General features: G+C 39.2%; 2 protein-coding genes, 1 long non-coding RNA gene and 1 other non-coding gene across 5 annotated transcripts; all 4 read left to right on the top strand.

Moving 5' to 3' along the window:
* The first annotated feature begins 6,088 nt into the window (after positions 1-6,088).
* On the top strand, positions 6,089-16,803 carry ppp1r26 (protein phosphatase 1, regulatory subunit 26). Of its 2 annotated transcripts, none has more exons than XM_039779787.1 (5): positions 6,089-6,430; positions 10,784-14,099; positions 16,165-16,279; positions 16,482-16,567; positions 16,664-16,803. In XM_039779787.1, exons 2-5 carry the CDS (start codon positions 10,855-10,857, stop codon positions 16,704-16,706), a joined length of 3,489 nt encoding a protein of 1,162 aa, XP_039635721.1. In that variant the 5' UTR covers positions 6,089-6,430; positions 10,784-10,854; the 3' UTR covers positions 16,707-16,803. The 2 variants fall into 2 exon arrangements, with proteins under 2 accessions (XP_039635721.1, XP_039635722.1); XM_039779788.1 differs by lacking the exon at positions 6,089-6,430 and adding an exon at positions 7,220-7,240.
* Positions 16,804-17,422: 619 nt separating this feature from the next.
* mrps2 (mitochondrial ribosomal protein S2) lies at positions 17,423-20,137 on the top strand. The gene is made up of 4 exons (XM_039779790.1): positions 17,423-17,548; positions 17,800-17,916; positions 18,018-18,138; positions 19,186-20,137. Exons 1-4 carry the CDS (start codon positions 17,524-17,526, stop codon positions 19,730-19,732), a joined length of 810 nt encoding a protein of 269 aa, XP_039635724.1. The 5' UTR covers positions 17,423-17,523; the 3' UTR covers positions 19,733-20,137.
* Positions 20,138-21,504: 1,367 nt separating this feature from the next.
* On the top strand, positions 21,505-25,197 carry LOC120545461. Its single transcript, XR_005636699.1, has 5 exons — positions 21,505-21,616; positions 22,788-22,838; positions 22,931-23,011; positions 24,610-24,691; positions 24,983-25,197. It is a non-coding gene; the product is annotated as an uncharacterized LOC120545461 (long non-coding RNA).
* Positions 24,759-24,861, top strand: LOC120546139. Its single transcript, XR_005636814.1, has one exon. It is a non-coding gene; the product is annotated as a small nucleolar RNA SNORA17 (small nucleolar RNA).
* Positions 25,198-26,226: the final 1,029 nt, after the last annotated feature.

Below are 26,226 nucleotides of genomic sequence, written 5' to 3'. Positions count from 1 at the left end.
GCATTATGGCTTGTTCAGACCTAGTTGCAAATGAAGCATACGAGAAGATGCAAAAATGTCCTGTTTTTCCTCCAGAAACTTAAAAATTAAATATAAAGAAAAGAAAAAGAAGACACTTTCTTTTATAGAAATATTTTATAGAGATTTATAGAGGGGCTCTAATGAAATGTTCATTTTTTGGTGTTGTAAGTAAGATTAAGTTTTACTGCTTTATTATGTGATTGCAACTCAGATTTGACAAGGCTACAAAGTGGTCTACCCTCCAGATGAAACCTGTGTGTTTAAGTAGAGCATCATATGTTGTGTTTCTCAAGGTTAATCCCTGTATTATTTTCTGTTTTTCTAAATAACATTGGGAATCAATACAGCTTTGTAACAGAATTTCATTTCACTTACAGCAGTAGCAGTTTGAACTATTCTAGAATAATGCTACCATTGGTTTTAATATATGGCCTGTCCAGAAAACCTGTTCTAGAGGTATTTATTTTTTTAGGAACCACTACATCTTGCTTACTTTTCGTTGGCATATAAAATACATTGATTGACTATTCTTTCATAGTACAGTCCACATAAGGAATCTGTTAAAGCAGTAGCTGCCCACCTTTAGGTATGGCTATGTTGCATTATTGTTCAGTCTGTTCATCTGTGGTGGGCCATTAGCTAACTATAAGACCAGGAAAGAGAAATTCAAGTCAGCACATGACACCTGCAATGTCAAGTTGCATCTGTGTTTGATTGTCTTCTTCTAAAATAATTAGATGGCCTAGCCTTTTATGTATTCAGCAGCAATATTATACTGATTGCCAGCAGCAACAGTTACCTCAACATGTTAAGGCCTTAAGGATATACATATAATGTGTTTTGGTGGTAATAGTTGAATTTAGCTACTGTGGTTATCTAAAAAAAATTGTAAAACCTTTATTTATTCAGGGAAGGTTCACTGAGAGGCAGTCTCTCTTTGTGTTCCCATATTCTTCACATCCGAGTCTGGAGTGAGCATGGTTGCTGTCCATGGTGCTGAACCTCTTTTTTCACTTACCTTTTGTGCCTGCATAGCTAAACATCCACAGCAGACAGGAAAAGGAGCAGCAGGAAAGACAAGACAGACAGACTGCTTTGTATTTCCATCATGCCTTTTGTTTTATTATCAAATGAAAGATGTTGGTCTGAAGACTGACATGGTCTGAGGACTGACATGGTCTGAGGACTGACATGGTCTGAGGACTGACATGGTCCTCTGACATCTATTCTCAGTTCAACGTCAGACTCAATTATCACCAAGTACCAATAACTAACCCCACCACTTCCTCATTTGCATGCAAATGAAAATCTCAAATGACCAGGCAAAGTGCATTTCAAGGTCAGGAACATACCAATTGGTTGTAGTGATGCTTGTGCCAGTCTTTGCACCGCCATGAAAATGGGGCCAATTGCTTCAGTCACATTACCATTAGTGCTGCTCAAATCTTTTTGCAGTGAAACAGAATAGAGTATACCGTTTGTATTTAGAATAGTGTAGTTACTGTAGTGGCTCCTTGTACTCAATACTTTTTATGGTTACACAAAAGTGTCTGAAGGGACAGACTGATGTTTACTGCCAGATCAAAGCACCCTTAAAGGCCTCCTGTTTCTTTTTTCAAATCACTTGTATATAGATTATAGGAGAGTCAAAGTCGGATTGCTTCTCTAATGACATCCCTAATGGCAGCAAATGTTAATATCCAAGATGAGGACCACCAATTGCACCTTTCACAGGCCTCTTTTTCAGTGATCTCTACAATTGTGTCCATTCTCATTCGTGTTTCAACTTGGCTGATTATACAAGAAGTTGAAAGGAAGGCCAGTGAAAAACTAACAAATGAAAAAATTAATCCCAACTGTAACCTAACTCTCCAACGCATTATCTGCGTTTCATACTATTGTGAATATACTCTCAAATTCAGTAGACAGTATTTAAGTGACTTTGCAAACTCACTCTGTATGCACTGTTGTACTGTTCTAATATCTCTATCTAAAAAAAAAAGTGGGATTAACATAACAGAGCCACACATTGGCAGCGTAGCATAGCAACCATCTGTTTAGCACCTGTGGGAATCATAAATAATGTTTATACGGGCAATGCAATTTGATACAATGTTTACAAAATTGCCTGATCTGTTTTCTGTGCTCGCTGCATTACCGTATCAGAAAAATAAACTGTAAATGGCTGTTTTTGAATCATATCACACACACCATAACCACTTATGTGAAACAGCTATTTTGTATGTATTTGTTTCTGTATTTATTGTTTATTTTCATGCTAATATTCAATATGTTGGTTTGTTTATGTATGCACCAACCACCAAGGGAAATTCCTTAAAGTGTTACTTATTGGGATTCTGATTCACAGGATCACATATACTCCATGTTTGTCCTACCAGTGATTTTATGGTGTTTATGTTGATTAATAGATGTGCATTTTATGACAACTTAAAATGTAACAGTGACTATCTCATTTCGAACCACCTTATCTTCAGGTAAAGTGGATCCGTATATTTGTTACAGTGTCAGAGAAAAATACACACGGGCCTAGTCCCAAGTCAAGACACGAGATGAGGATGAGCAGAAGTGTGTGGAGAATGTAATGATGATGGATAGCAATTCCATCCTGGAGAAGTGCAGTGAAATGTCAAAGGTGAACTGAAACAGTTTCAGGCCTGGGAATCGGTTTTCTCATTGTGTGGATCATTGCACTGCATGACAAAAGTCACAGTGTCTATTACGTTTACTAGCTTGTTGAATTCCAATCTACACTTTGAGTAACTGATGTACTCATCAACGGTACATTAGCCATAAGCTACTACGCTAAGTGTATATTTTTGCATCCTTACATACAGTTAGTTTGACCTGCAATTACTGAGCCACCAAAGTTAACTCAGACTGAGCTACATGTACAAGCCCTCAGCTACCAGCATAATATTAGATATAGCATGCTATCGAAAAAAGTCATGGGGGGTGTAGCTAACAATGCTTAAAAATATATATAATTTTTACATTTGTGTTAAAATGAAGAGAAGCTCATATTCGACCAGATAGTACACCAATCAGGGGCAGATACTCAGAATATAGACAGACCACCACATGAAATGTTTAAGAAAGACAGATGAAAGATATCCTCGAGAGCTGAAACAATTAGTCGATTCAACCGCATTTTTCAAGCAAAATTAGTAAAACAACAAAAAAATCCCAAACATTCTCTGGTTTTCAGTCTCAAATGAAAGGATTTATACATTTCCCTGAAAATAACATCTTGAGATTTAGTTTGAACAATTTCAATTCAATTTTATTTATAGTATCAAATCATAACAGAGTTATCTCGAGACACTTTACAGATAGAGTAGGTCTAGACCACACTCAAGCATTAGCAGTGGCTATTGCGACAGTGGCAAGGAAAAACTTCCTTTTAGGAAGAAACCTCGGCAGACCCAGACTCTTGGTAGGCGGTGTCTGACGGGGCCGGTTGGGGGTGTGATGAACAGTGGCAAATAATAGTCACATTAAAGATAATGGAACAGTGACTTCGAAGGTCATCGTGGAAGTTCATGTCATAGTAGGGCACATCGTGTCATACTGAGTAGTGCAGTCTCCTATACCGGATCCTGACTACTCTGTGCATATGAACATCACAGCAGGGCGTTGCGGGATGTAACGTGGTGCTGCAGAGCATGGGTGGATGCGGGGGATGCAGCAGGACGCAGCAGGACGCAGCAGGACGCGGCCGGGAATTGCAGAGAATCGCAGAGAAAGTCCTTATGTTTCTTCTTCGCAGAGCTATGCGGCTATAAGAACTCGGAAATATAACTCCCCAAGAGCTAGGTTAGTAACAAGCATTTCTGGGACAGGATGCATACAAGAACAGTACATTTGAAGACGTTACCTTAGGCTCTGGGAAGTTGTATTGTATTGTTTTCACTTTCTTTGGACATTTCATAGACTATACGGTTAATCGGTAATGAAACGAACAGTTGGTTGCATCCCTAAAATTAGAAGCAGTCATAACTACCACAAATAATATGGAAAATACTGGTTTAAACTAGTACCGGGAATTAAAATATTAACCACACACCACTGACTGACTAACAGCAAACTCAGGGCCAAACAGAACAGGATGTTTACTTACACAAAGCAAATGGCCAGACACTTTGATGGATTAATTGCCTCTAGAGAAGCAGTGTGGCTTTTTGGAATCGGAAGAACAACCCTGGAAAGAAACCCATTACACTGTAGCATACCCCATCTGAAACAACAGAACATGACTCAGAGCTCCTGTAAGGCGAATAAATCTGTACCAACAGGAGTGGCACTGGTAATGTGCAGAATCATTACAACAATCCTAAATCACATACATCATAATAGTAAAGTGCAGTGCATCAGAGCTTAGATACAGTATTTGTTTTGTATCCCTCCAATTCTTATAAAAAATATTAACAACAGCTTATAGGACTTATAAGGACATGTGTGTTCACTTGTTGCTTTATTCAAGGTTACACACTATGTACAATACAATGAATATGTACAATACAAATAATTTTTCAGAAATGTATCCCACAATTGTATTCCCATATCCCAATGTAACATGTTCAGCAACTTCCAATCAAAAGACATCTATTATGGGCAAATAATGATTAAAAAGTTATAATATCAAGATGACCATCCAGACATATTTTGCAGAAAGTTTATTTCCAAAACCTCTAAAACGTTTAAAATATTTTCCCAATAAACAGGGGCAAGACTATTGTTATACTACTAACTATGGGTTAGATGTGCTGGTCCTGTTTGGTTTCACAAACATTTTCTATATTAAAATATGTTTTTACAAGCTTAGATATTGCACACAATGCAACAGTTAACTGTTGTTGTAGACTCAACTATGCACAAGATAAGCTTCTATTAACTACATTCAGGGTTATTGAGATAGATAATTTGTAATATATATAAGATGAGTTCATTCAGGTCTGCTGATTTTTAAATTTGTGAGTTTGGGACGCAAATTAAAATTACTTAATTTGTGTAAACAGCTAATGTCAAATGACTGAAGGTAATCTTTTAGCTCAGAAGCCATTTTATACAGTATTTTAAGAGGCTTGCATCACAAGTGACTTAATGTCAAACAGGTAATCATCACTGTGAATACCTTATCCTGTGAATGAGCCTGAGTTATCCCTCACCAACAGTTTAACACAATTTTACATCCCTGTACTGGTAAATTCAATTGGTTTTGGATCCGCTTTTGTTTTTGTGTTGATTTTATTGAGGCTAAGAGCTGGCAGGGTCTCTTATGCATTGCCATTTAGTTTTTATTACTGATATGTTGACATTTCGAACAGTACACAGTCTGCCAAAATACCTCTTTGCAATGAGGTGCTTAACCGCTATATAATATGTAGAGCAACATTTAAAAAAATAGTTATATTGAGTTAAAGTGAGAGACTCATGAATCCTATCATAGGCCTTTCTTGAAGATTAATATCTTACAAAGAATTGTGAATCAACAAACCTGACAAACTACAAAAACATTGTTTTTTGAAGAAATGTAAGGAGTAGCATGTTAGTAAAATGTGCTCAAATGTTAGGCTTATATCTGCTTTTGTAAACGTTGTATATAGTACAAATATTGATTTAAGTCACAGTGGGTGAACCTTAACTGAGAATAAGAACAGAATGCAAAAGATGACCTATTTTCCTGGATCTTGATTGAAATAGCAATGCCTGCATTGTCTGGAATTAAACATAAAGTGGATACTCTCTATAAAGGTGGTGCTGTTTGGAAGTAACCCATAGTCACATCTTGCCTGTTTTAGAAGTATAACACAGAAATCTCTCAAATAAGCAGTTGTGAAGTCTAATCTGAACTAATCACCACTGAAACGTATATGCTACAATAGGATTGTAGGCTATTCCAACATAGTTTTATTTTTATGAGTTGTCTAATAATTAGAAACAGACTCTAATTCATCAAACTACTCTGCCGTCGATAAAACGTTCTAATGAGGCGTATGATAGTTCAACTGTGGCATATGGGATAGGCCTAGGCTAGCCAACTATTAAAAGTAAAAGGGTTCCCGGAAAAGCCTGTTTTTGTTTATTAATGCAGCATTAATAGATGACATCACTGTGTTTTGTAATGTAATAATGTAGAATACAAATGTAAGTCTATATATCTTCCGGGAAAATGCCGATGCCATATTTGAAAGGGTCCATGCTTGGCTGGACTCAGGAAGCTTGTCCGCCCGGCAGTTGGTACGGAGGGGGACTCGACGGCGAGAGCTTCAGGCGGTTAGTGAGCTGGCGACGGACACCGAAGTATCTCAACGACGGCTTTCCTAACATCTTAAATCAACGCAGCAATGAACACACTTTTACTGTAGCGGTCGTTTTGTGACATGTCCAGGTGAGTTAAACTTGTGGATTGTGTTTTGTGGCTGTAGCTGTGTGGAAAACAGCCGAGGCTAGGAGGGTAAGCTTTGGCTCAATACAAAGGCTTTCTTTGCCGGAGAAAATGCCGGGCTGCAGCAGCCGGGAGGCCCGCCTGTGTCTTTCAAGTCACCGACTAGTCACGGTTATCCCTGCAATGTTTCACACCATCTCGTCAATTTCTCACGAACATGTAACCATACGGTTTTATGTATAAGTGTTAACGGACAATACTTAAGTTTAGCGGTGTTATCGACCGAATATCGAGGGTTTTGACAACCATGGCCGCGGTACTAAGAAACATGGTTGCTCTGCGGAGTCTCCTAACGCTGCACGCCGGGCATCGATGCAGTCCGTGCCGCTAGAGGGTTACGAGGACAGCCGGGGTTTCTCTGTTGCAACGTTGCAACAAGGAAAGCGTCCGCGATGGAAAATACACGCAAAAACGCCGTTGCTTATGTTTTACAGAAAATTCTACCCACTAATGTTGGCGTGTCTATTAAAACTTTCTTTGTACACATGATATGTCAAACAAAGTTGTAAGACTGCTACGTTTTTAGCTCGTTCTTTGTGATTCTCGGCGTTTTTTTAGCGGGTCGTCTTTGATGACCCATCCTAGTTTCCTGTAGTTATTTGCACTTTTCTACCAGGTTTAGCAGGTTATAATCACCGAGGAGAATAATTACGTGATGGGCATGTTGCCTCTCGGTGTCAGGCTGTAGTCGCGTTGCCCATTCCCCCTGCAGGGTGCATACTGAGTTGGAAGGGAGGATACATTTGGCTTACCGTACGTAGGCTAGCAAAGGCTGTTGCATAGCGACTTTTCGACTGGGTAACGTAATAATAAATGTCTTTAAGCATGCTCGTTAATGAAGGTAAAATACTAGATGTTACACGGTTTGTCTCTGGAGATGTCTGATTGTCGAGTTCAGGTGCCACATTATCATCCATTATCTACGGAGCCTGGCACAGATACCTGAAGTAGCTAACATTTTCGATTTGCATGACTGCAGCTTGTTTGTTAGTCTCCAACCCTGCTCCTCGTGAGCTACATGGCCTGCATGTTTTAGGTATCTCCCCTGAGGCAGTAACGTTATCTTTCCAGGAACAATGATGGGGACAATCAAACAAGCTGAACTCATTGTGAAATATTAACTGATCCAAATTAATAGAATCATTCTGGTTATACCTTGCAAAAGTAAGTGCATTTGGTCAAGTAGGCCTACAATAAAGAAGTTCAGTTAAAGTTACTTGTACTTGAGGATTTCCCGTTTAATGTTACTAGTTACTTTAAAGTATTAAATTATTTATTTATATATGTATGTGTGTATATATATGCATGTATGTATATATATATATATATATATATATATATGTATGTATGTATGTATGTATATGTGTGTGCAATATGGTGCATTGTTTTCCATACATAAAGTTGTTCAAATAAACTCCACCCTCATCAGCTAAATTATTAAAGTTCTGTTTACATGTATCAGTAATAATGATCTAATTATATAATGGTATGACAGAGGGGTGCCATTCATACTGCATAAAAAGTACATAAATTATAAAAGTAAGTACCCTTTATCTGGTAATGTACTTCAAATTTAGTAAGAACTTGAAAGCAGGACTTTTAATAATAGTTTTAATAATAATTTTAAATTCTGATATTGCAGCTCTGATTGCATTAAAGATCTGAATACTAATTCCACCGGTGATTTAACTCCAGCAGCTCAACCTGCTCATGAAGTGACAACTTTCCATTACTCTGTATTTAATTACACAGTTGGATATGTGCACACAGTCAAATCTGTCCATCAATGAGAGCTTCAACAACATCCAATGTAGCGTTAAAACTGAATGAGAGCGAGGGTATTGAAGGGACAAGGACCAATTGGCACTTTTTATTTGAGGGAATTGATACAGTAATTAGAGGGCACATTTGTATCAAAGCGCTGCTGTTAGCCTACCATTGACACTCTGGGTGCTCTTTAATGAATGGATGGACTAGCCACAGCAACCTGTAACTTCAGTTCCTACTCAAACAATATGTTAACAGTAACAATTTGGAGGGTGTATGTAAGCAACAAATGGGCCCAACAATATATTGTGATAATGTGTCTGCAAAGTCATTACATTTCAGAGTGGAGTGGAATACTTTTTTATTTTGAATTATTTGTGCTACAATAAAATGATTTTAACACTCCAATCACAGCTTCAGGGTAGCCCCGAGGCTGGATTACCAACTGGGCAAATTGGACAACTGCCCCCAGGGCCCAGATCCTCAGTTCATTGTGTGGCAATTACTTTCCGGCAATATGATTTATTGCAAATTTGTGTAATATTTTTTTAATTGATCTAAAGCCTTCTAGGGGTGTGAAAATCAACTTTTAATACTTTATTGTTCAGTTGTGATTTTGCTTACCAAGGCTTGATTAAAAGACCATACATTTACTTTGAATCGCTGATTATATTTTTCCTCGGAGCCCACTTGCAGGTTGATCTGGCTATGGGCAGCCCTGGCTTTTTAGGCATGCTCCAAAAAATCTGGATCTACCTAAAAGACCTGGGGCGATTTGTTCAGTCTTAATGAAGTCCATTCTTCCCCTCAATGTGAAAAAAAGTACCTGAACACTTCCTTCAGTGGTTTTAAAGTCTTCCAGCATCACTGCCTCCTTTCACTTTTGATCAGATTTCCAGCAGTGATCCTGTTCCGTATTGCAATATAACTGAGAAATCACTTTTATGCACTTGACTTACATTAACTGTCTTAGCAATTATGTGTGATATTTGGTAAATGGGGACCAAAACAGGGCAGGCATTGCACATACTGCACACACAGTCATCTCAAATCCTCCAGTAATTCATCAAATTGTCCACAAATAAGCACTAAATCCTGCACCCCTGAACCATACACAAAATATCCTAGAACCATGCAGCGCCATTGGGTGATAACAACATACAGCCTGCAATGAAGTACTGCAGAGTGGTCACATCAAGTTCCTCCACGTGATGGCAGCCTAGCACTGACATTGCCTATTCTGCTGCATATTCAGGATGTGTAGCTGTTTACAAGGATATGTATTCTGATTGGGTGTCGTCTGTCAGTATTGACCACTCTGATAGACTGTTGGGTAAATAAAGGGGAGTGAGGAAGAGGAAATGAGCAGATAGTCAGATTATTGTTAAAGCTGAAAGTTAACGTGCATAGAGGGGAAATATTATCTTCTTGATCCTCATGGTCATATGGTAGGCAACTGACAAAATGTTCAGTAACAACTGTAAAAATTTACTTTCTGTCAGGGTTAGAGATCAACAACCGGGGCATATATAAAAAAGGTATATTAATAATAATACAGTATCAGAGACAATATTATGTAGCATTTTCTGTAGTACTGAACAAGTAATGTATAAGCTATTAGTGCTAGATGTAGACCGCTGTAATGTGCATAGTGAGCCGATTTTAGGTCACTGGAAATATATCGGTAAAATGTAAATGTAAAATGTCCCACTTTGAACATATCTTGGTTACAATTCGTTAAAAAAAAAAAATAATTGAAGAGAATCTTATCAAAAATGTGTTTTGTGTATGTAAAAAAAATATAAACTAAACTTTTGCGATTGCCCCATTTAAGCTGAGTCCTTGACAGCAGCCCTTTGCTGCATGTCATCCCCTCTCTCTTCCACCTTTTCTGTCTACCTGTAGTATTACATAAAAATGCATACAAAAATTCCAAATATATATTTTTTTTTTTACTAAACTCAATGTCGATATTACTATTCTTAAAAAAATCCATTATTGGTAGGGCTTTAATTGGAAGACGTCACCTTGTACACTATGAAATTGCGATTGGCATTTTCTGAAGTTTCCTGACATTGTATAGAATAAACAAACTAACCAGTTATTTTAAAATGAATCTGTGATTAAAAAAAAATAGTTTTCCATTGCAGCTCTTATAATCTCTAAATATGTATTGGTGGTTGTTAGTAGAAGTAGCCTAGTTAGCTACCTGAACTATCCTAAAATCTCCTTGAAATAAATTGCCAGTTCAAAGTGTCTGTACATGGTTGGACAAAATGTAAATTTGGATGTCATTTAGACAAATTCTTTTTTGTATGGATCAGTTTGCAATACTCCAATGGAATAATAGACTTCATTCACAGCTTTTACAAAATGATCTAGTATGTGGACCCAGAACAAACAACAATGTATTCCATTAAAATAATTTGATGGATTATTCACACAGAAATTATACACATAGTGGCTTTAATTATCAGTGTAGTTTGACCTGTTGTTTACTGTTGCTCTGTTGCTTTGTTTTCTTCTCAGATTGAACAATGGGATCGTGATCGGAGGCAGCTGCACTCCAATGGTCGAGGACCTCACCTCACTTCACTAGAATGTACTTGATGAATGTACCTCCTGTCGCAGTGACGCAAACAGAATGGAGAACATGTGGCCCACCTGGAGGCTATAGCCTTCCAATTTGCTTCAATGACTCGGACACTGAGTTGTCCACCAGAGGCACACCTATCTCAGATAAGGTCCAGATGATCATAGAGAGCCTTAGGAGCACCCAATCCTCACTCGAGATGGGCGACGAGATCGAGGGAAATGTGCCAGCAGGACAGGAAGGTCATCCCCAAGTCTGCAAAGTTGCAGTGGGTTCTTATGTTGGAGCAAAGTCCAAAACTAAAGGTGCCACTGAAAACCAACAGGCAGATGTTTCTTCCCCAAACAACCATAACAGCAGTGACTCAGACAGCGATGATTCTGTAGACAGAGGAATTGAGGAGGCAATACTGGAATACCTGAAGGAAAAGGATGATCACAAACGCAAGGCAGAACCATGCTTCACCACCTTTCTACAATCATCCAAAATTGCCAGGAGAAGCCCACCTGCCCCTGAGGAGGTTTCCAAACAGAACACTGACAGCAATGCATTTTTGATTGCCAGTAGTGAGTTTTCAAAAAGTGTGAAAGCTGAGACTCCCACAGCACCAGCTGTTTTACCTATACAAAAGTATATCAAAAGCATCCCTAAATCCCTAAATGACAACCCGGTTAAGACATTTGATAAAAGTACAACAACCAAAAGTTTAGTTTTTCCCAGAGAGCAGACAAAGAGCCCCTCTAAAACAATCAGCCTCTTCAACAAAGTAAAGTGCCCGGTCACAGTTAAGGTGGAGGAAGACTCAAATGATTCCAGTAGTGATGACGGCATCGAGGAGGCCATTCAAAGATTCCAACTGGAGAAACAGGAGCAGCAGAACAAAAGGGAGACTTTCATTCCACCTGCACTCAAAGAGGAGTCCGACTCCACCAGCGACGATGGGATTGAAGAAGCTATCCGCAGCTACCAGCTTGAGCAACTCAAGGAGAAGAGCATCCTGAAGCCATTTTTACACAAGCAAAAACCCATTACGAAGTCATTAATACATGCTGTTGGAAGTACAAGCACAGAAAACATGAAGAAACACAGACTGAGAAAGAAAAAGACCAGAGCACAGAAAGAACTGAAATTTGTTCAACCGCCTGCTTCGTCTGTTTTCACACCCAAGAATACACTTTCAGAGAGCTTGGAGGGTAAAGGAAATGGTTTGCTTATGTTTAAAGTAGAGGGTTTTAAAGGGCAACCTAGCCCTGCCCTTCCAAAGGCTAATACAACTGCAGAGCTCATGTGTGCCGAGGCAATACTGGACATTTCAAAAACTGTTATGCCGGGGGCCTTCCATCATAGCGTTGGCCTTAGCAGTTGTACCCCCACCGAATCTTCCTTGCACTCTTCACCTCCTGACAACTGCCCAGATGAAGAAAGTGATGGCAGCTCCATTGATAGTGAAGAAGGGATAGAGCAAGAAATCCGGAAATTTCTTGAGCAGAAGGCCCAAATGCACAAACAGCCACCCACTGCTACGACTCAAGAGCCTCAAAGTATAAATGAACCAGGGAAAGCAAAAGAAGTGGCGACCCAAAAGAAACCTCAAAAATTGTCTTTGACACAGCGAAGAAAACAAAAGGACAATTGTAGCATTTCCAACATGTCAAGGCCAGATAACAATGTTAGAGAAACCGCCCCTAAACCTTTCCCTGAGCATCGAAAAGAATCCTGCCCGTTGGTAATTTCCCAGAAAACTCAAACGCACCCAATAGCTGGATTATGCAAGACCGAGCAAAGCGAAGACAAAAGCAGCTCACTTGACAGTGATGAGGACCTCGACACCGCTATAAAAGACCTGCTCAAGACAAAAAAGAAGTCAAAGAAAAAAACGAGAGACTTAAAGCGGAAATCAAGGATGAGCCTCAAAGATGAAGAAACCCTGCTGGGAAATGCTGTGAAGACCAAAACGTTGAAACCGGATCCTATTTCCAGGCGCAATCCTTTGAAAAAAGTAGAAAACAGTAAGGATGATATAAAAGACAAGTCTGGATCAAGTAAAAAGGCAGTTTCACAACATAAACAAACTAATAAGAGTAAAGAGCATGATGCGCATGATGGTGAAACGGCAGCGGGGGGTAGAGACCCCCTGTTGCCGCACAGTACCCAGGCTGCTCTTGAGATAAAGGAAGACAGCAGTTCAGTAGACAGCGACGACAGCATTGAGCAAGAGATCAGAAGGTTTCTGGCTGAAAAGGCCAAAGTTTCCACTGCAGAGAAAAGTAAAGATGTATTGAGGAATGTTACTGTGGTGGCTTGCACCCCACTTCAAGTTGAAGACATTAAACAGGAAAATCAGCTGGCTGAAGTTCCAAAAACAAATATCAGTCCTTTCTCTGGACAGTCTCCTTTGAGTAGTCGGCCTATTCCAACACCACAGAGTTTGCTGCCAGACATCTCTACCGTTGGGGCACAATCGCATCTGTCCTCAGTCCAGTCCAGGAGCCCCGGTCTTTTGGAGCCAGCAGACGGGGCCGGGGCTGCTAGAACCGAGCAAAGGAGTCCTAGCATTGGTAGGGGGGACGTCCAGGATGTGATCCCTCAGACGGAGAGAGCTCGGCCCGTTTTGAGTCCCAACATTGCTCTTTCTCGCTCGGAGTCAGTGAAGTGGCGCCAGAGCTTTGGACTCCCCACGACTGACTCTAGGACTTTCAGTCGAACTCCATTCCAAATCACCTCATCTAAAATCAGCGAGACTGCATCAGCAACTCCACCATATCAAAGCGGGGGGCCCAAATCACAGACTCCAGTCACTGTTTGGTCCTCTGCAAGGACCAGCCGAGCATCTTTCCCCTGCTCTACAGAGACAAATGTAAATACCACGTTCAGATCCCCTGTTTTGAATATTATGTCTACTGCCAGGACACATCCAAGGATGTCCTTTGCACGGAGCCTCGTGCCCGCCCACAGGTCTCAGTGCCCTATGAAAGGAGAGACCGAGAGTATGGTGCATATGCCTAAAGACAAGAGTGTGTTTGTCGAACTGGAATCTAATAGGACCAACCATGTCCAGGTTCAAAGCAGGGAAAGGAGCAAGGGAAGAGAGAGCGCAGACTTGCTAAGTGAGAAAAAAAGAGAAGGCGAGAGCATGAAGATAGATGATAAAGAAGTGCATCTAGAAAGAACAGAGGAAGAATTTATAGATGAGGCAGATTGTCAGTCAGGCAACAGGAGAAATCCAGAGAAGGCGCAGGGCTTTTCCACATTGTAAGTATTTTCTTTGGCCTCTATGTCCCATAGCACCATAATCCAATTTCATATGAGTTAATGTCTTCTCTTAATTTCTTGCCCTGCTGGTAAATAGAATGTAGGTTATGATCAAGCTCATTCATTTATAGGCTCGAAGGGAATGTGTGTTGATGCGATAAAACAGGCATTTTTTTTGTATTGTGTTTGTACATTTATACTGCTATGTAACACAATGGCACCATCATAAGATCTTTTTTTGTGCTCCGAGGTTCATTCATATCATCAAACCTTTGAAAAGCAATACAGGGACATTTTGGTGCAAGAGGCAGACTGCATGAGTTGTACCACCATCCAAATGCAGAATACTTTCTTGCAGAAAATGAAATCATCCTAAATATCTTTCATATTTCATGTAAAAAGAAGTGACCAAGAAAAAATAACCTCAATGTGACAAAATAAAGATTTAAGGTTAAGACAAAATGCTTAAGATTTGGATGCATCTTTTCAAAGTACGGGAGGGACAACACAATTTAGCAATGTTAATCAGAAAAATACATGCTGATGTTATATAATCTTACAGAATCTACCTGTGATTTGTGAGTTTACTTTAAGAAGTCCTTTTATGTGCAAAAGTTAAAAAGTAGTTAATGTTGATGTAATACGTTTCCATTACTGCCTTCATTAGGTAGCTTAATAAAAGCCAGAAGACAAAACATAGGCTATATTTTATGATTAGAGCCAATTACTGTACACCGAGACGTGGTGTACAGTAAATCAAAATGACAAAAATTTGTCATATATGATAGTCATTTGAATTGATTTGGGTGTTTGGACTGTTGGCAAAACAAAACATTTGAAGACATCCCTTTGGGCTCTGATGAAGCTGAATGAAGATGAATCAGTTGATCAAGAAAATATGTACTAAATAATGAAAATAAGCCTTCGTAGCAGCCCTAAATACTTTTATTTTATGTTATGTTTATATTGGGAAAATGCCAACCATGCCAGCCACGTATTATATTTATCACTGTGTGTCGACAAGCCGCTCTCCACTCGCCTCCTCCCCACGTAGTACCTTCCTACTCAGGTCCAGCAGACAAGAGCCACTCTTGTGTCGGTAGCTCCAACTGGAAAACACATCTCTTTAATTCACCCCTCACCTTATCCCTCCCTATCTTACCCCTTTATGTATTTACCTCACACTGCTTAAGCTCTAAATCTGGGTTATTCTGATTACAGAAAATTACCTTCTCACCTCATCCACAGATTGAGGATAGCCTTTCTAACTTCTAACTTTTGCACATAAAGAGTAAAGCCAGGGTGCACTTTGTTAAAATGCATTACATTTTGACCCTTAATAGGCACAGTTTTTGAGCAATTTTAGAGCACCATTTGGTATTGGAACAATGCTTTCTCAGCTACTATGGAGCTATACTACATATTGATAACAACCTTTGTTTTTCAGACAGTGCTCTTAGCTCATTGTATAGTTTAAACTCATTGATGGAAATCTAAAGCTCAGTTGTTGATGCAAGCCACTATAACAGTCTTGGACTTATTACCTCTATGACTCAAGTGTTGTTCCAGATTCCACAGAAGCCACATATAGTTACTCCTCTCTGTCTTGCTAAACTTGATATTTAGTGTGTTCATTTTCTTTGTCATGTTGACGTTTTCTTGAATTTCCTATGTGGGGAAAAAAAAGGCTATTTATTTTCGTTTATAAAAAAAAATAAAAAGAGTTACTGAACATGCTGTGCATTGCCAGGTTTTGTAAATATTTTGTAAGAAGTGTAACTTTTTTTTTTCTTTTACTCTTTCAAGAAAAAAACAAAAACTTTTGCTGTGTCTTTTAAGTGCATCAGTGTAATAAAGAGTGGAATCCGAGCAAAAATGGGTCTTTCTCATTAATAATGTATGAAAGTAACATCACAGTGTCCGTAACACTCCCCATGGTTGAAGTAACACCTACCGTTTTAATTTGCGAGGTACATTCACTGGCTTGAAGATGGACTTTGGTACTAGAGAATTAAGTAATTACTGGGAATTGGGTCTGATCTGTGTCCTGCTCTGCCTTGCCCAGGTCTTTGTCCAGTGCCATTGATCCTGGCATCACCTTCATACCTTGCATAGCTCTTACCACAGAGGAGAGAAGCACGATGTTCAACAGGAGATACCCTGCTAAAAAATTCAATAAGGTAAAATGATTTAGAAGCAGTTTGTTGGCTCCATTATACACATGATGTATGTATCCCATTGTTAATGTATGTATCTCTTTATGATGAAAACAGATATTCAGTAACACATCAGCTAAACTCGGCAACCTTTTTTACTTTGGCTGTTTGTAAAAAGTTGTCCATAACCAGAGAGTGTGAAATACGTATTACACAATGCTTGCAGGGGGTACCTTCTGACAGTAGGGCTCCATTGCAGAGAAAGACTGTGCAACGTGTCAAAAGAAAGCTTCAGTTCATTCCAGTCAACAGGTATGTGTGTGGTTGGACCAAAGTGGTTTTGTCTCCACAGTGAGTGATCAGTCAAATAAAAACCCATTCATCTTAAATGATTCTCATCTTTTTCAGGAGAAATGAAGCACCCAGTCACCACAGAGTAAAACTTAATTAATTAAATGTGCATGTTTGTTTATCTAAGGTTTGCTGTTGGTTTTTATGTTGCAAGCTAGTCGCAATTTCATATTTGGGATTATGGCCTCTTTTTCTTTACTTTTTTTTTTTACACAGAACATTTATTTTTGGTGGATTTTGGGGAAAACAAATGTTTTTGCAATGTTTTATAATGTTAAGTTAGGTTTACGTGCAGTTTAGTGTCCCAAATTCCACTATGGACACGCGAAGACCCACACTACGAAGCAGCTTGACTGGTTGGGGTTAGGCATTTGACCTCAAGTGGTTATGGTTAGGATAGCCGATTGGTCAGGGGATAGGACCTGAACAACGGAGGTTACGTTATGGGGAGTTTGGTACACTAAACTGCACGTATACCGTTAAGTTATATATATTAAGGAGATTCACCAATATATAACAATACATGGAAGAAAGTTAAGTTCACTTGTTTGCTTATTTGTACCCTATTCTTTAAAACTCAGTTTGGATTGTCCTGGACAAGATAGATGCCATGAATTTTTCTTGATACTACAGATTTTGTTTTTGTAAGAAGTGTCATCTTTATTGCCAAACATTTGTTCTATATCAGGAATTCTTTTTAGTTATTCGTTTGTTTTTATAGCTAAACAACATGAGATCGTTAATATCAGTTGTGTTGCATGTGTTTTTCAATAAAGTTGTGAAGTTAAATAAAACGGCGTCATGGGTATTGTAGTTTATTAAGGAAAACTGTCACGACGGAACGGAACTTTACGGCAATCAATGAACTACAAACACGCAGTCGCAGTTTGCTGACCTTCTGTGGGACTCTAGCAAGCATGGCTGCCCGGGCACTGACAAAAGGTATCTGCACATAAAGTATTTTTAAATTGTCCGACAGAACAACGTTGTCGTAGGAATAGTTTGGGTGCATGGAACACCATTTTATATAGTTATGTAGCTAGAACAGTTGTGGCATGCGTGTAATCCTAACTGACAAATTAGCCATTCAGTTTACAGCTAACGCCTGTAGCTAGCTAGATAGCTAGCAGTATTCGCTTGTTACATGTTGATGTCAGATGTTGGAAAAACCGATATTTGTGTTTGATGTTTAGGGCTTTGGGGGCTACGACGCTCACGGCTTGTTACAGTCGGACACCCCTGTGGTGGACACCAGTATGCTACTGCAGCGTCTATCAGATCACCCCAACTCCAAATTGATGATGCTACAGGTAAGCTGACGAATGTTAAACTAGCAGGAGTGTGTGAGTTACGTTATGTCATTGTTGGTTTTCTGCGGACCTGGAGCAATGCTATTTCTTCTACATCACAGAAAAAGTAATAAACCAGCCACTCTCGAAGCCGGACTTTTTCCGTGTGTCAGAGCTCTTCTCGGTGAAAGACCTGTTCGACGCCAGAGTGCATCTGGGCCATAAAAAGGGTTGCAGGCACAGGTTGGTATTTTAAATTCACACAGCTCGTCAACCGTTTAGCTAATATATGTCGCTTTGTCAGAGAGGGATTTACACTCAGTAGTGACATTGGGGTTGGAATTTTTAAGTCAGTCAGGTATTCTCAAAAGCCACTTCAACAACAAAATACATTAAGGGATAAATTGGACCATTTGATTGTGAGAGATGACTGCAACAAATGGCTATTTTCATTATCAAGTAATCAGTTTTCTGTATGTCTATTGATTATTGTTGTGGTTTCTTAAATGTCAGAATATATTAAGAAATCAAAAATGTCATTTCAATTTTGTGTTATGTGTCATACATTAATTAACTTGTTTGGCCCGAAAATGTTCAGTTTACTAGCACAGTAGAATATCCTCTTAATTGAGAAGGCGGAACCAGAGAATATGGACCAAAACAATTATGCCATGATCAAAATTATTCTATACTAATCATTTAGCCAAATAACTGTTTCAGCTCTAGTGAAGGAACTTGATTTCTACCAGATAATACACAGTGCAGTCTGTACTTATTTAGACATGACCTTGTCTTGATTCTGTGCTCCACAACCTTGATTTGAAATGACCAGACCCAGTGTATTGGAGTAGAGCTAGAACAACTAAAAGTCAATGTACAATTACAAACTGTCCTGTAAACTACGTAACTCCTGTCACTCTGGTTGCTTAAAGTGACTTGTTATTTATGATTTAACATCACAACAAGCTTCTCTATGCTACTTTGCAAGTTGGAAATGTTTAATTGCACCCAACAAAGATTTAAACCGTGCCACAATAAAGCCCTACCACTACTTTTTTTTTATTTATTTTTTTTACATTAAAACGCATGAAGGGACTGTTGAGGGATTATCAATACTAGCTTTATGCACTAGTTAACTTACCACAGCAAAGAAACGGAGCAGAACAGAATATGGTGTGATAGAGTGACCGCTGACAAATCGGTAAGTCAATGTTCTACTGCTGCGTCGGAAGCACAGTAGGCTGCTGTGACCATTTTGTTTAAATCTAAATTGAATTCTCTTTTTCTTAGGCTCATGGAGCCATACCTCTATGGCTGCCGTTTGGACCAAGATATAATCGATCTCGACCAGACTGTGGAGCACCTTCAGCAAGCCCTTAACTTCACCGCCCATGTAGCGTATCGTGGAGGCGTCATACTGTTTGTCAGCCGCCAGCGTCAGTTTGGCCATCTGGTGGAGACCACGGCTAAGAATTGTGGGGAGTACGCCCATACGCGATACTGGCAGGGCGGCCTACTTACCAACGCCCCCATCCAGTACGGCCCAGGAGTCCGCTTACCAGACCTCATCATCTTCCTTTCCACTCTCAACAATGTGTTTCAGCCTCATGTTGGAATCAGAGATGCAGCAAAGATGAACATTCCCACAGTGGGTGTGGTGGACTCAAACTGCAACCCCAGCCTGGTGACTTACCCTGTGCCTGGGAATGATGACACTCCGGTTGCCATGGAGATGTACTGTCGCTTATTCAAGATGACTGTCAACCGTGCCAAGGACAAAAGAAGACAGATGGAACTACTGCACGGCCTGTCGGCACCCTCCACACCAAGCTCGTGACACAATATATTCTTAAATGAGAGACAATAAAAAAATGCACGAAAAGTCAAAACCGTCTACTTCTCCCGTTCATCATGCATCTTCATTTGGAGAAAAAAAATCTGATGCTAGTGTTCGCGGCTGAGGCCACAATGCTGTCTTGTTTTAAGACTAAAGTTGTGTGTATATTACTCTTTAATGAATTCTGTTTCTGTGACACGGTCTTCTGGTTCTAATTTAACATTTTTCCTACAGTAGTTTGTCCAAATGTAACTGTTGTGCACCAATGGCTCCGAACAATGACAAGGACTGAAATTATCTCGACTATTAACACATTTGTATAACATTGACTAAATCAGACAGCAGTTTGTGTCGGTCACAGGTTGTTGAACATAAGCTGAGTAATAACTAAATCCCTTCAAATAATTTCACAGTGTCCGAGTTTCCCTCAGATCTTTGCCTCTTATGTCAAATGTTTCGGCTTTTTTGACTCGATTATGGACAAAATCATAATCCCGATTATATTGAAATTACAATTATTTAACACTATTACTAATTGACTTTTGGAAAGATGTTGCAATTATTGAACTTAAACAGTGGAAAAATGTTGGTACAAATTTTGGAAAACGCTGCTGAACTCGGAAAGTGGAAGTAGACTGAAATGGTAGTTTTAGGAGCAGGTAGCAGTTTAGTTATTAAATGTGCTGCAGCATGTCACAAAATGCTATAAACACTTGTTGGAAGACTTGTAAAAAAGTGTAGAAACATTTAAAGTACTTTCCAATACTAAAATACTTTAAAATGTTAAGGCCAGTTATAATTTCCCAGACCCCAAACTTAGATCTTCAAATTGCTTGTTTTATCTAACCAACAGTTTAAAACCCAAAGATAGGGTGGATAGGGTGCCCAGATAGCTCAGTTGGTAGAGCTGGTGCCCATATATAGAGGTATACTCCTCGGGTTCGACTCCGACCTGCGGCCCTTTTGCTGCTTGTCATTCCCCCATCTCTCTCCCCTTTCATGTCTTCATCTGTCATGTCAAAAATAAAGGCCGGAAATGCCCAAAAAATAATCTTAAAACAAAAAACAAAGATAAACCAACTAGCAGGATATCTCCCATGAGAAGATGGAAACCGAGAATGTCAATGAATCAAAAATGACTGAAACAATCGTGCATCAAAATAGTTGCAAATTGATGTTCTTCCGTTGACTTTGAATCATGGGAGCTCCTGTTTGTATATTGCAGTCTATGTGAACATAATCTTGATATATCATTTCTATCAATATGCAAGAATAATAGCACGTTTACTGAACGTTAGTTAAATGGTGTTTAAGCCAAATAAGATGTGCACTCTTCTCCAGAACGTTATAAAAATTAACTCTAAAAAAGCAATTTCCAAGAAAACCTGCATCTTGACTGCAATGTAGTCATTTCTGTTAATCAGGTAGATGTTTAATTCAAGCTACTGTTTCTGGTTAAGAAATCAAGAATCAAGCTATGTGTTAGTGTCCTAGTATGATATACTATAAAGCCATTTAGCTTTTTCACCGCAGACAAAAGTTGGTGGTTAGAAACAAACTCCGCTCAACTAGAGTATGACATGTTCTCTTCTCTCGTCAGTTACTTTATGAACTTGTCTTCCATAAGGCCCTTACCTATTTAGTTAAAAAGCAAAATGTTTTAATGGCAACATCACTTATTAGAACATTTTCAAGGGAGTCACTTGTTTTCTAAAGGCAGAAGAGCCTGGGATTAATTGCGGTATATAAAGCCTAGTACTCCACTTTGGGCGGTTCGCTTAAGAGACAAAGTTTGGTCGCTCTCGGATCCCGTAGTTGTTCATCAAGTTTTCCTGTATCGACCTTCTCTGACCACCAGAGGGAAAGTGCTGGAAGGACAAAATGGTGAGTGGGAGTTTGGTTTTTATCTGTCAGTGGTGGGAATATATGTGACTAAAACATATAACGTCAAGTTCAGAAAATGTATAACTTGTTTTGCAAATAATAATAATAAAAAAAACATAACGTCATAACCGTTGCATTGTATTAGGTGATACGAGATAATGTTGATACAACACCAGTTTCACGTGTTTAAAGTTTGTGTGCATATAGACTTCAAAAACGGAATGTCTAATCACTTACATTAGCTGTAATGTTAATATGTGTATAACTTTAATCACACTGGTACAGTCGAGGTTACTTTCATGTAAATGCTTGGCCCTGTTGAAACTGTTTCTAGTGTTTGGTTAATAGTTGCATGCATTGCCTTACATGGTAAATAACAGGCTATTTTTAGTTTCAGCTTGTTCAGCAAGTTCATGTTCACGGGTGCAGCACAAATTAAGAGTTTCGCCTTTCAGGTCTTATCACAAGCTTAATTCTATCTAAATTAAACGAATTTAGCAGATCTATCATCTACTGGCGGTGTGTTAGAATGGGTGGGGCGGCTTGCCGAGCATTTGAAAGCTTGTCAAACCTGTAACTGTTAATGTGTGTGCATGCTGCAGGTAGGCGTCACTCTTTCTATCTCTCTCGGGTGATAGTAAGGTTAACGAAGTAACTTAGCCTAGTGTAAATATATCCCTGTTAGTATACATTCTTCTAGCCAGTGTGTTTAATTTAATGAAAATTGGGTTGCAACTAACTATTTGGTTCATGATGTTTCTCTTGATTGATCAAAGCATATTTCAGTCCACTGTCACAGAAGAGTAAGAAAATCATAAGAACAGTCAGATTGAAGAAGCTAGAAGCAGTAAATATTTGCCATTATTGCCAAAAGAATAAATAATAATCAAAATTGTTTTACTAAGTTTTCTCTGTCAGCTAACCGTTGCAGCTCAGTATAAGATATGATCTAAGTTAACATGAGTGGTTAATACAACAATTAACAGAAAGTTTATTTAATGGGAAATAAAATGTCAGCAGCAGAAACATTTTGCCATTATTTTTATTATTTGTCATTTGTAAAGAAGTAGGATTGAAATGATCAATTCGTTCCTTAATAGTCAGTACTGGCTTGTAGATTGTACATACATAATGGGTGAATTCTTTTCTCATTTATGGATGTGGCCTTCAGCTCTGTCTCATGGATAGCAACTATTGATGGACCAATGGACAATAATCTTTGGTATGTAAAATATATTTTACTGGTTATGATTTTGTATTGGAATACTTGTAAACATTAGCATCTGTCTCCTGACGTATTGCTCATTCTTGCAGGTATGTGCACAGACACAGAGAGAGAAGATGTATGGAGGAAAGCTGATCTCAGATATTGAGATGACTGCGTTTCAGAGAATGGTAACTGCTATTGTTGAACATTTACACTCTGTAGATTGCATGAGGGTTGATTTTGCCCCTTGAGACACAACTCTGGCTGCAGTGTCTCTGTTGTGCAATAAGTGGGCAGACAGCAAGTGACTGGCTCACGATTACTCAATTCCCCATGTTTTGTGGGCTTTGGGTATGGAACCGGGCCAGATACTTAGATTGAGTTTACCAAAAGGTTGATATATTCCCATTGAGTAAAACCTGAGTTACTTGGAGTACATTTTTGTTGTTGCACTTAATCAGTTTTTGCCTGTCTTGTTTATTTTTTATGAGGCAGCTATAAGCCCATAGTTCCTGTCAGTTACATCAAAAACTTCACAGATTTCAAGGATTGGGTGGCTTACATTTCTGTAATGAGCAGCTCCAGAATTGTTATAAAATGCATTTTGTAACAATTTTTTATTTTATTTTTTTAGGCCAACCCAAATTCTTCATGAATATGTAGTTCATTTAGCCTGGGAAAACCCTGACAAACTTACGACAAATTGGAGATTTGCTCTGCAAGTCAGTCTGGCCCATAGACTGTATAATATTAATGGACAAAGCATCCGGTTCGGCGAAGTGCTGCAAATGCGGAAGTGCCTTAAACCTGCATTCTATCTGAATTCCAGCAGGGGGCAACACGTGCGGTTACAAAAGGAGGTCGGTTTCTGTAGAAGTCTGAGAAAGTGACCCACTTCTCACTTGATTTATTACCTCAGTAAATAGGGGTGCACGATTCAGAAAATGTCACGATTCGATATCGATTTTTAGGCTCAAGATTTGATTCAAAATCGATTTTCGATTCAAAATCAATTTTCGATTAATTAATTATGGTCTCGCTGATTTTAAAATTGGCGATAAAGCAGGGGGTGTTTTAGGGCGTGGCTATGATACAATTGCCAGTGAAAATGTGTAATGTAACGTGGCTCCTCCCTCTCGTCTAAAATCGTCACATCCGCAACCAGGATGGCTGCAACCGGAACAGCAAACACGACGACTCGTAGCAGATCTCCACAAACCAATGGGTGACGTCACGCATGCTCTGTCCATTAATATTATACAGTCTATGGTCTGGCCAAGAGCCCATTCAAGCCCATTTCCTATTTTTTGAAATCGAGGCACCAATCACAACCGTTGAGGTGGGCTTTACACGATGACGATAGCGCAGCGACAGTGAGCAGCTTTTTGTTTACATTCAACATGACGGCCACCGAAGCGCAGCAACCCGTTGATGCCGCTGTCGCTGCTATGTCACCCGGATCTTTGGTCTGATTGGTTGAAGGACTGTCCAATTTGAGCGGTGACGCCCCTTTGGAAATGAGCTGTGAATGAACCTTCCCCAGACCCACTCTCAGTTACAACTGAGAAGGATCTGGTGTCAACCAGTCTATAGTTCATTATAAATCTTGACTGCAACTATTCACATGAAGTACATCTATATTTTCAAATAGTCCTCTTTATTTTGGAAAATAAAATAAATGTGCAGTACATCCATATTTAAAGCTATTAAGACAACGTAAGAGGAATAAACCAAGAAGTAGGACCAAAACACGGTTAACATTTTGCCTTGATTGTTTGTAATGAAGGTCTTCATCGTATAGAGGACCAGGATTCATCATTTGAAGGACCAGATAAAGCCGTGGAGCTGCTGTAGGGGTGCTCGGGAAGGTGAGAATTCATGCAGCCTTGACATTTTCCGACTATTTGCTCCTGCCCTACCTCGGCTCTCATCCAGCATGCCCCTTGAGGCGTTGCAGTCCAACATTGTGTTGAGCCTGTGTCATTAGGTGGCAGAGAATAAAAGGTCTACATCATCATCTGCATTCAATACCTACAACAGTGGGGATTTGGAGTAAAGTTGTTTACCCAGAGGTCACTTTTTTTTGAAAGTTAGTAAAAGATTAAACGATTGTTGGATTTTGAAACAATTTTTGTGTAATTGTGATTTTGTCTTTACAGTGAAACAACTCGAGTCTTGGGACAAGACATTTGAAGCCATCTGCAGAGATGCATCGAGGACATGGTCGAAAGGGAGAATTTTGCATCTGATCACCTTGAAACAAATGCTTCAAGACATTCCTGAACAATATTAAGGCATGCCTCGAAAAAAAGCAGTTAGCTATACCTTTGTGATATCTTGTTGGCCAATATGTTCAATAAAAGGTTAAATGTAATCGAGTCTCTTTCATTTAACTACACTAACACTGAAAAACATCAGACTAAAACGTCTTTGCTGACTTTGCAACAGCATTTGAGGTTGTTTACCCCTTTGACTGTTTGAATTTGTAGTTCCTTTTTACTTATTTGCCAACGATTTCAAAAAATCCTTTTGCAGTATTAAACCTAAAAAAAAATGATATTCCTAATATTTCGCAGCATGTCATTTTATTCCTTACATATCACGAGTTGAGTTAATGACTGTAGGGTTCGGGTTCATGCTATAAAATATCACCCTCTAGTATATTATATTAGGTAATATCTGTGAAAGTTCAACACCAAACCAGAAGGAGGTATATGACTGCTTATAAATACAGTAGTAACCTACAGTAAATACATGAATCAGTCACTGCTGTTTCTATGTTTTCACTTAGTAGTACAGTGCCTGCTTAAAACATGCCTGTTTGGAATGACTGACTGCTTGATCTCCTGTATCGCTGCTTGCAGCTTTCTCCAGAACCATTGTACCCCGAAATAACTTACAGAAGGACCCCAAAGCACCTCATATGCAACTGTAGGCCTATACTACTGACTTACTGTGCACTTGTACTTCAGAGGAAAACATTGTAATACTACATTTACCTGACAGAGAACATTGCCGATTCAGATTCTACTCACAAAATATCACAATTAAAATACGAAGCATTAAATATCCAGCATTCTATTAGAGTAGAAAATTTCTACATTGAAGTAGCCCACATTGTGCTGATAATTCCTCTCTTTTTACTTTAACTAAACATTTGAAAGCAGAACGTGTACTGTGCAGTCAAGGCTCGGCTGCGGATCATCTAGAGGCTACGTTTACGGCTATTTTCATAAACCGACATTTCACCCTCTCCGTTTTCAAAAATAACGTTGTGCACGCCTGTCAGTTTTCAGAAAAGTGTTTGTTTACACAAGTGTTTCTCAACGGGGGTGGTACAGCCCCCCAGGGGGCGTTCAGAGGATGATGGGGGGTGTTGAAAGCAATATTGTGGAAAGGGGGG

This window comes from Perca fluviatilis, chromosome 17 (assembly GCF_010015445.1).
Source record: "Perca fluviatilis chromosome 17, GENO_Pfluv_1.0, whole genome shotgun sequence".
NCBI classification, from domain to species: Eukaryota; Metazoa; Chordata; class Actinopteri; order Perciformes; family Percidae; genus Perca; species Perca fluviatilis.
The sequence above is the reverse complement of the archived record's forward strand: the minus strand, read 5'-3'. Positions and strand labels throughout refer to the sequence as shown.

Excerpts from the sequence above, each read along its gene's own strand:
- ppp1r26 (XM_039779787.1), top strand. The coding sequence starts at position 10,855 with ATGTACTTGATGAATGTACCTCCTGTCGCAGTGACGCAAACAGAATGG. Across the intron at positions 16,280-16,481 it reads CTGCTAAAAAATTCAATAAG|GGGGTACCTTCTGACAGTAG; the intron begins GTAAAATGATTT and ends CAATGCTTGCAG. Across the intron at positions 16,568-16,663 it reads CAGTTCATTCCAGTCAACAG|GAGAAATGAAGCACCCAGTC; the intron begins GTATGTGTGTGG and ends CATCTTTTTCAG.
- mrps2 (XM_039779790.1), top strand. The coding sequence starts at position 17,524 with ATGGCTGCCCGGGCACTGACAAAAG. Across the intron at positions 17,917-18,017 it reads CCAAATTGATGATGCTACAG|AAAAAGTAATAAACCAGCCA; the intron begins GTAAGCTGACGA and ends TCTACATCACAG. Across the intron at positions 18,139-19,185 it reads AAAAAGGGTTGCAGGCACAG|GCTCATGGAGCCATACCTCT; the intron begins GTTGGTATTTTA and ends TCTTTTTCTTAG.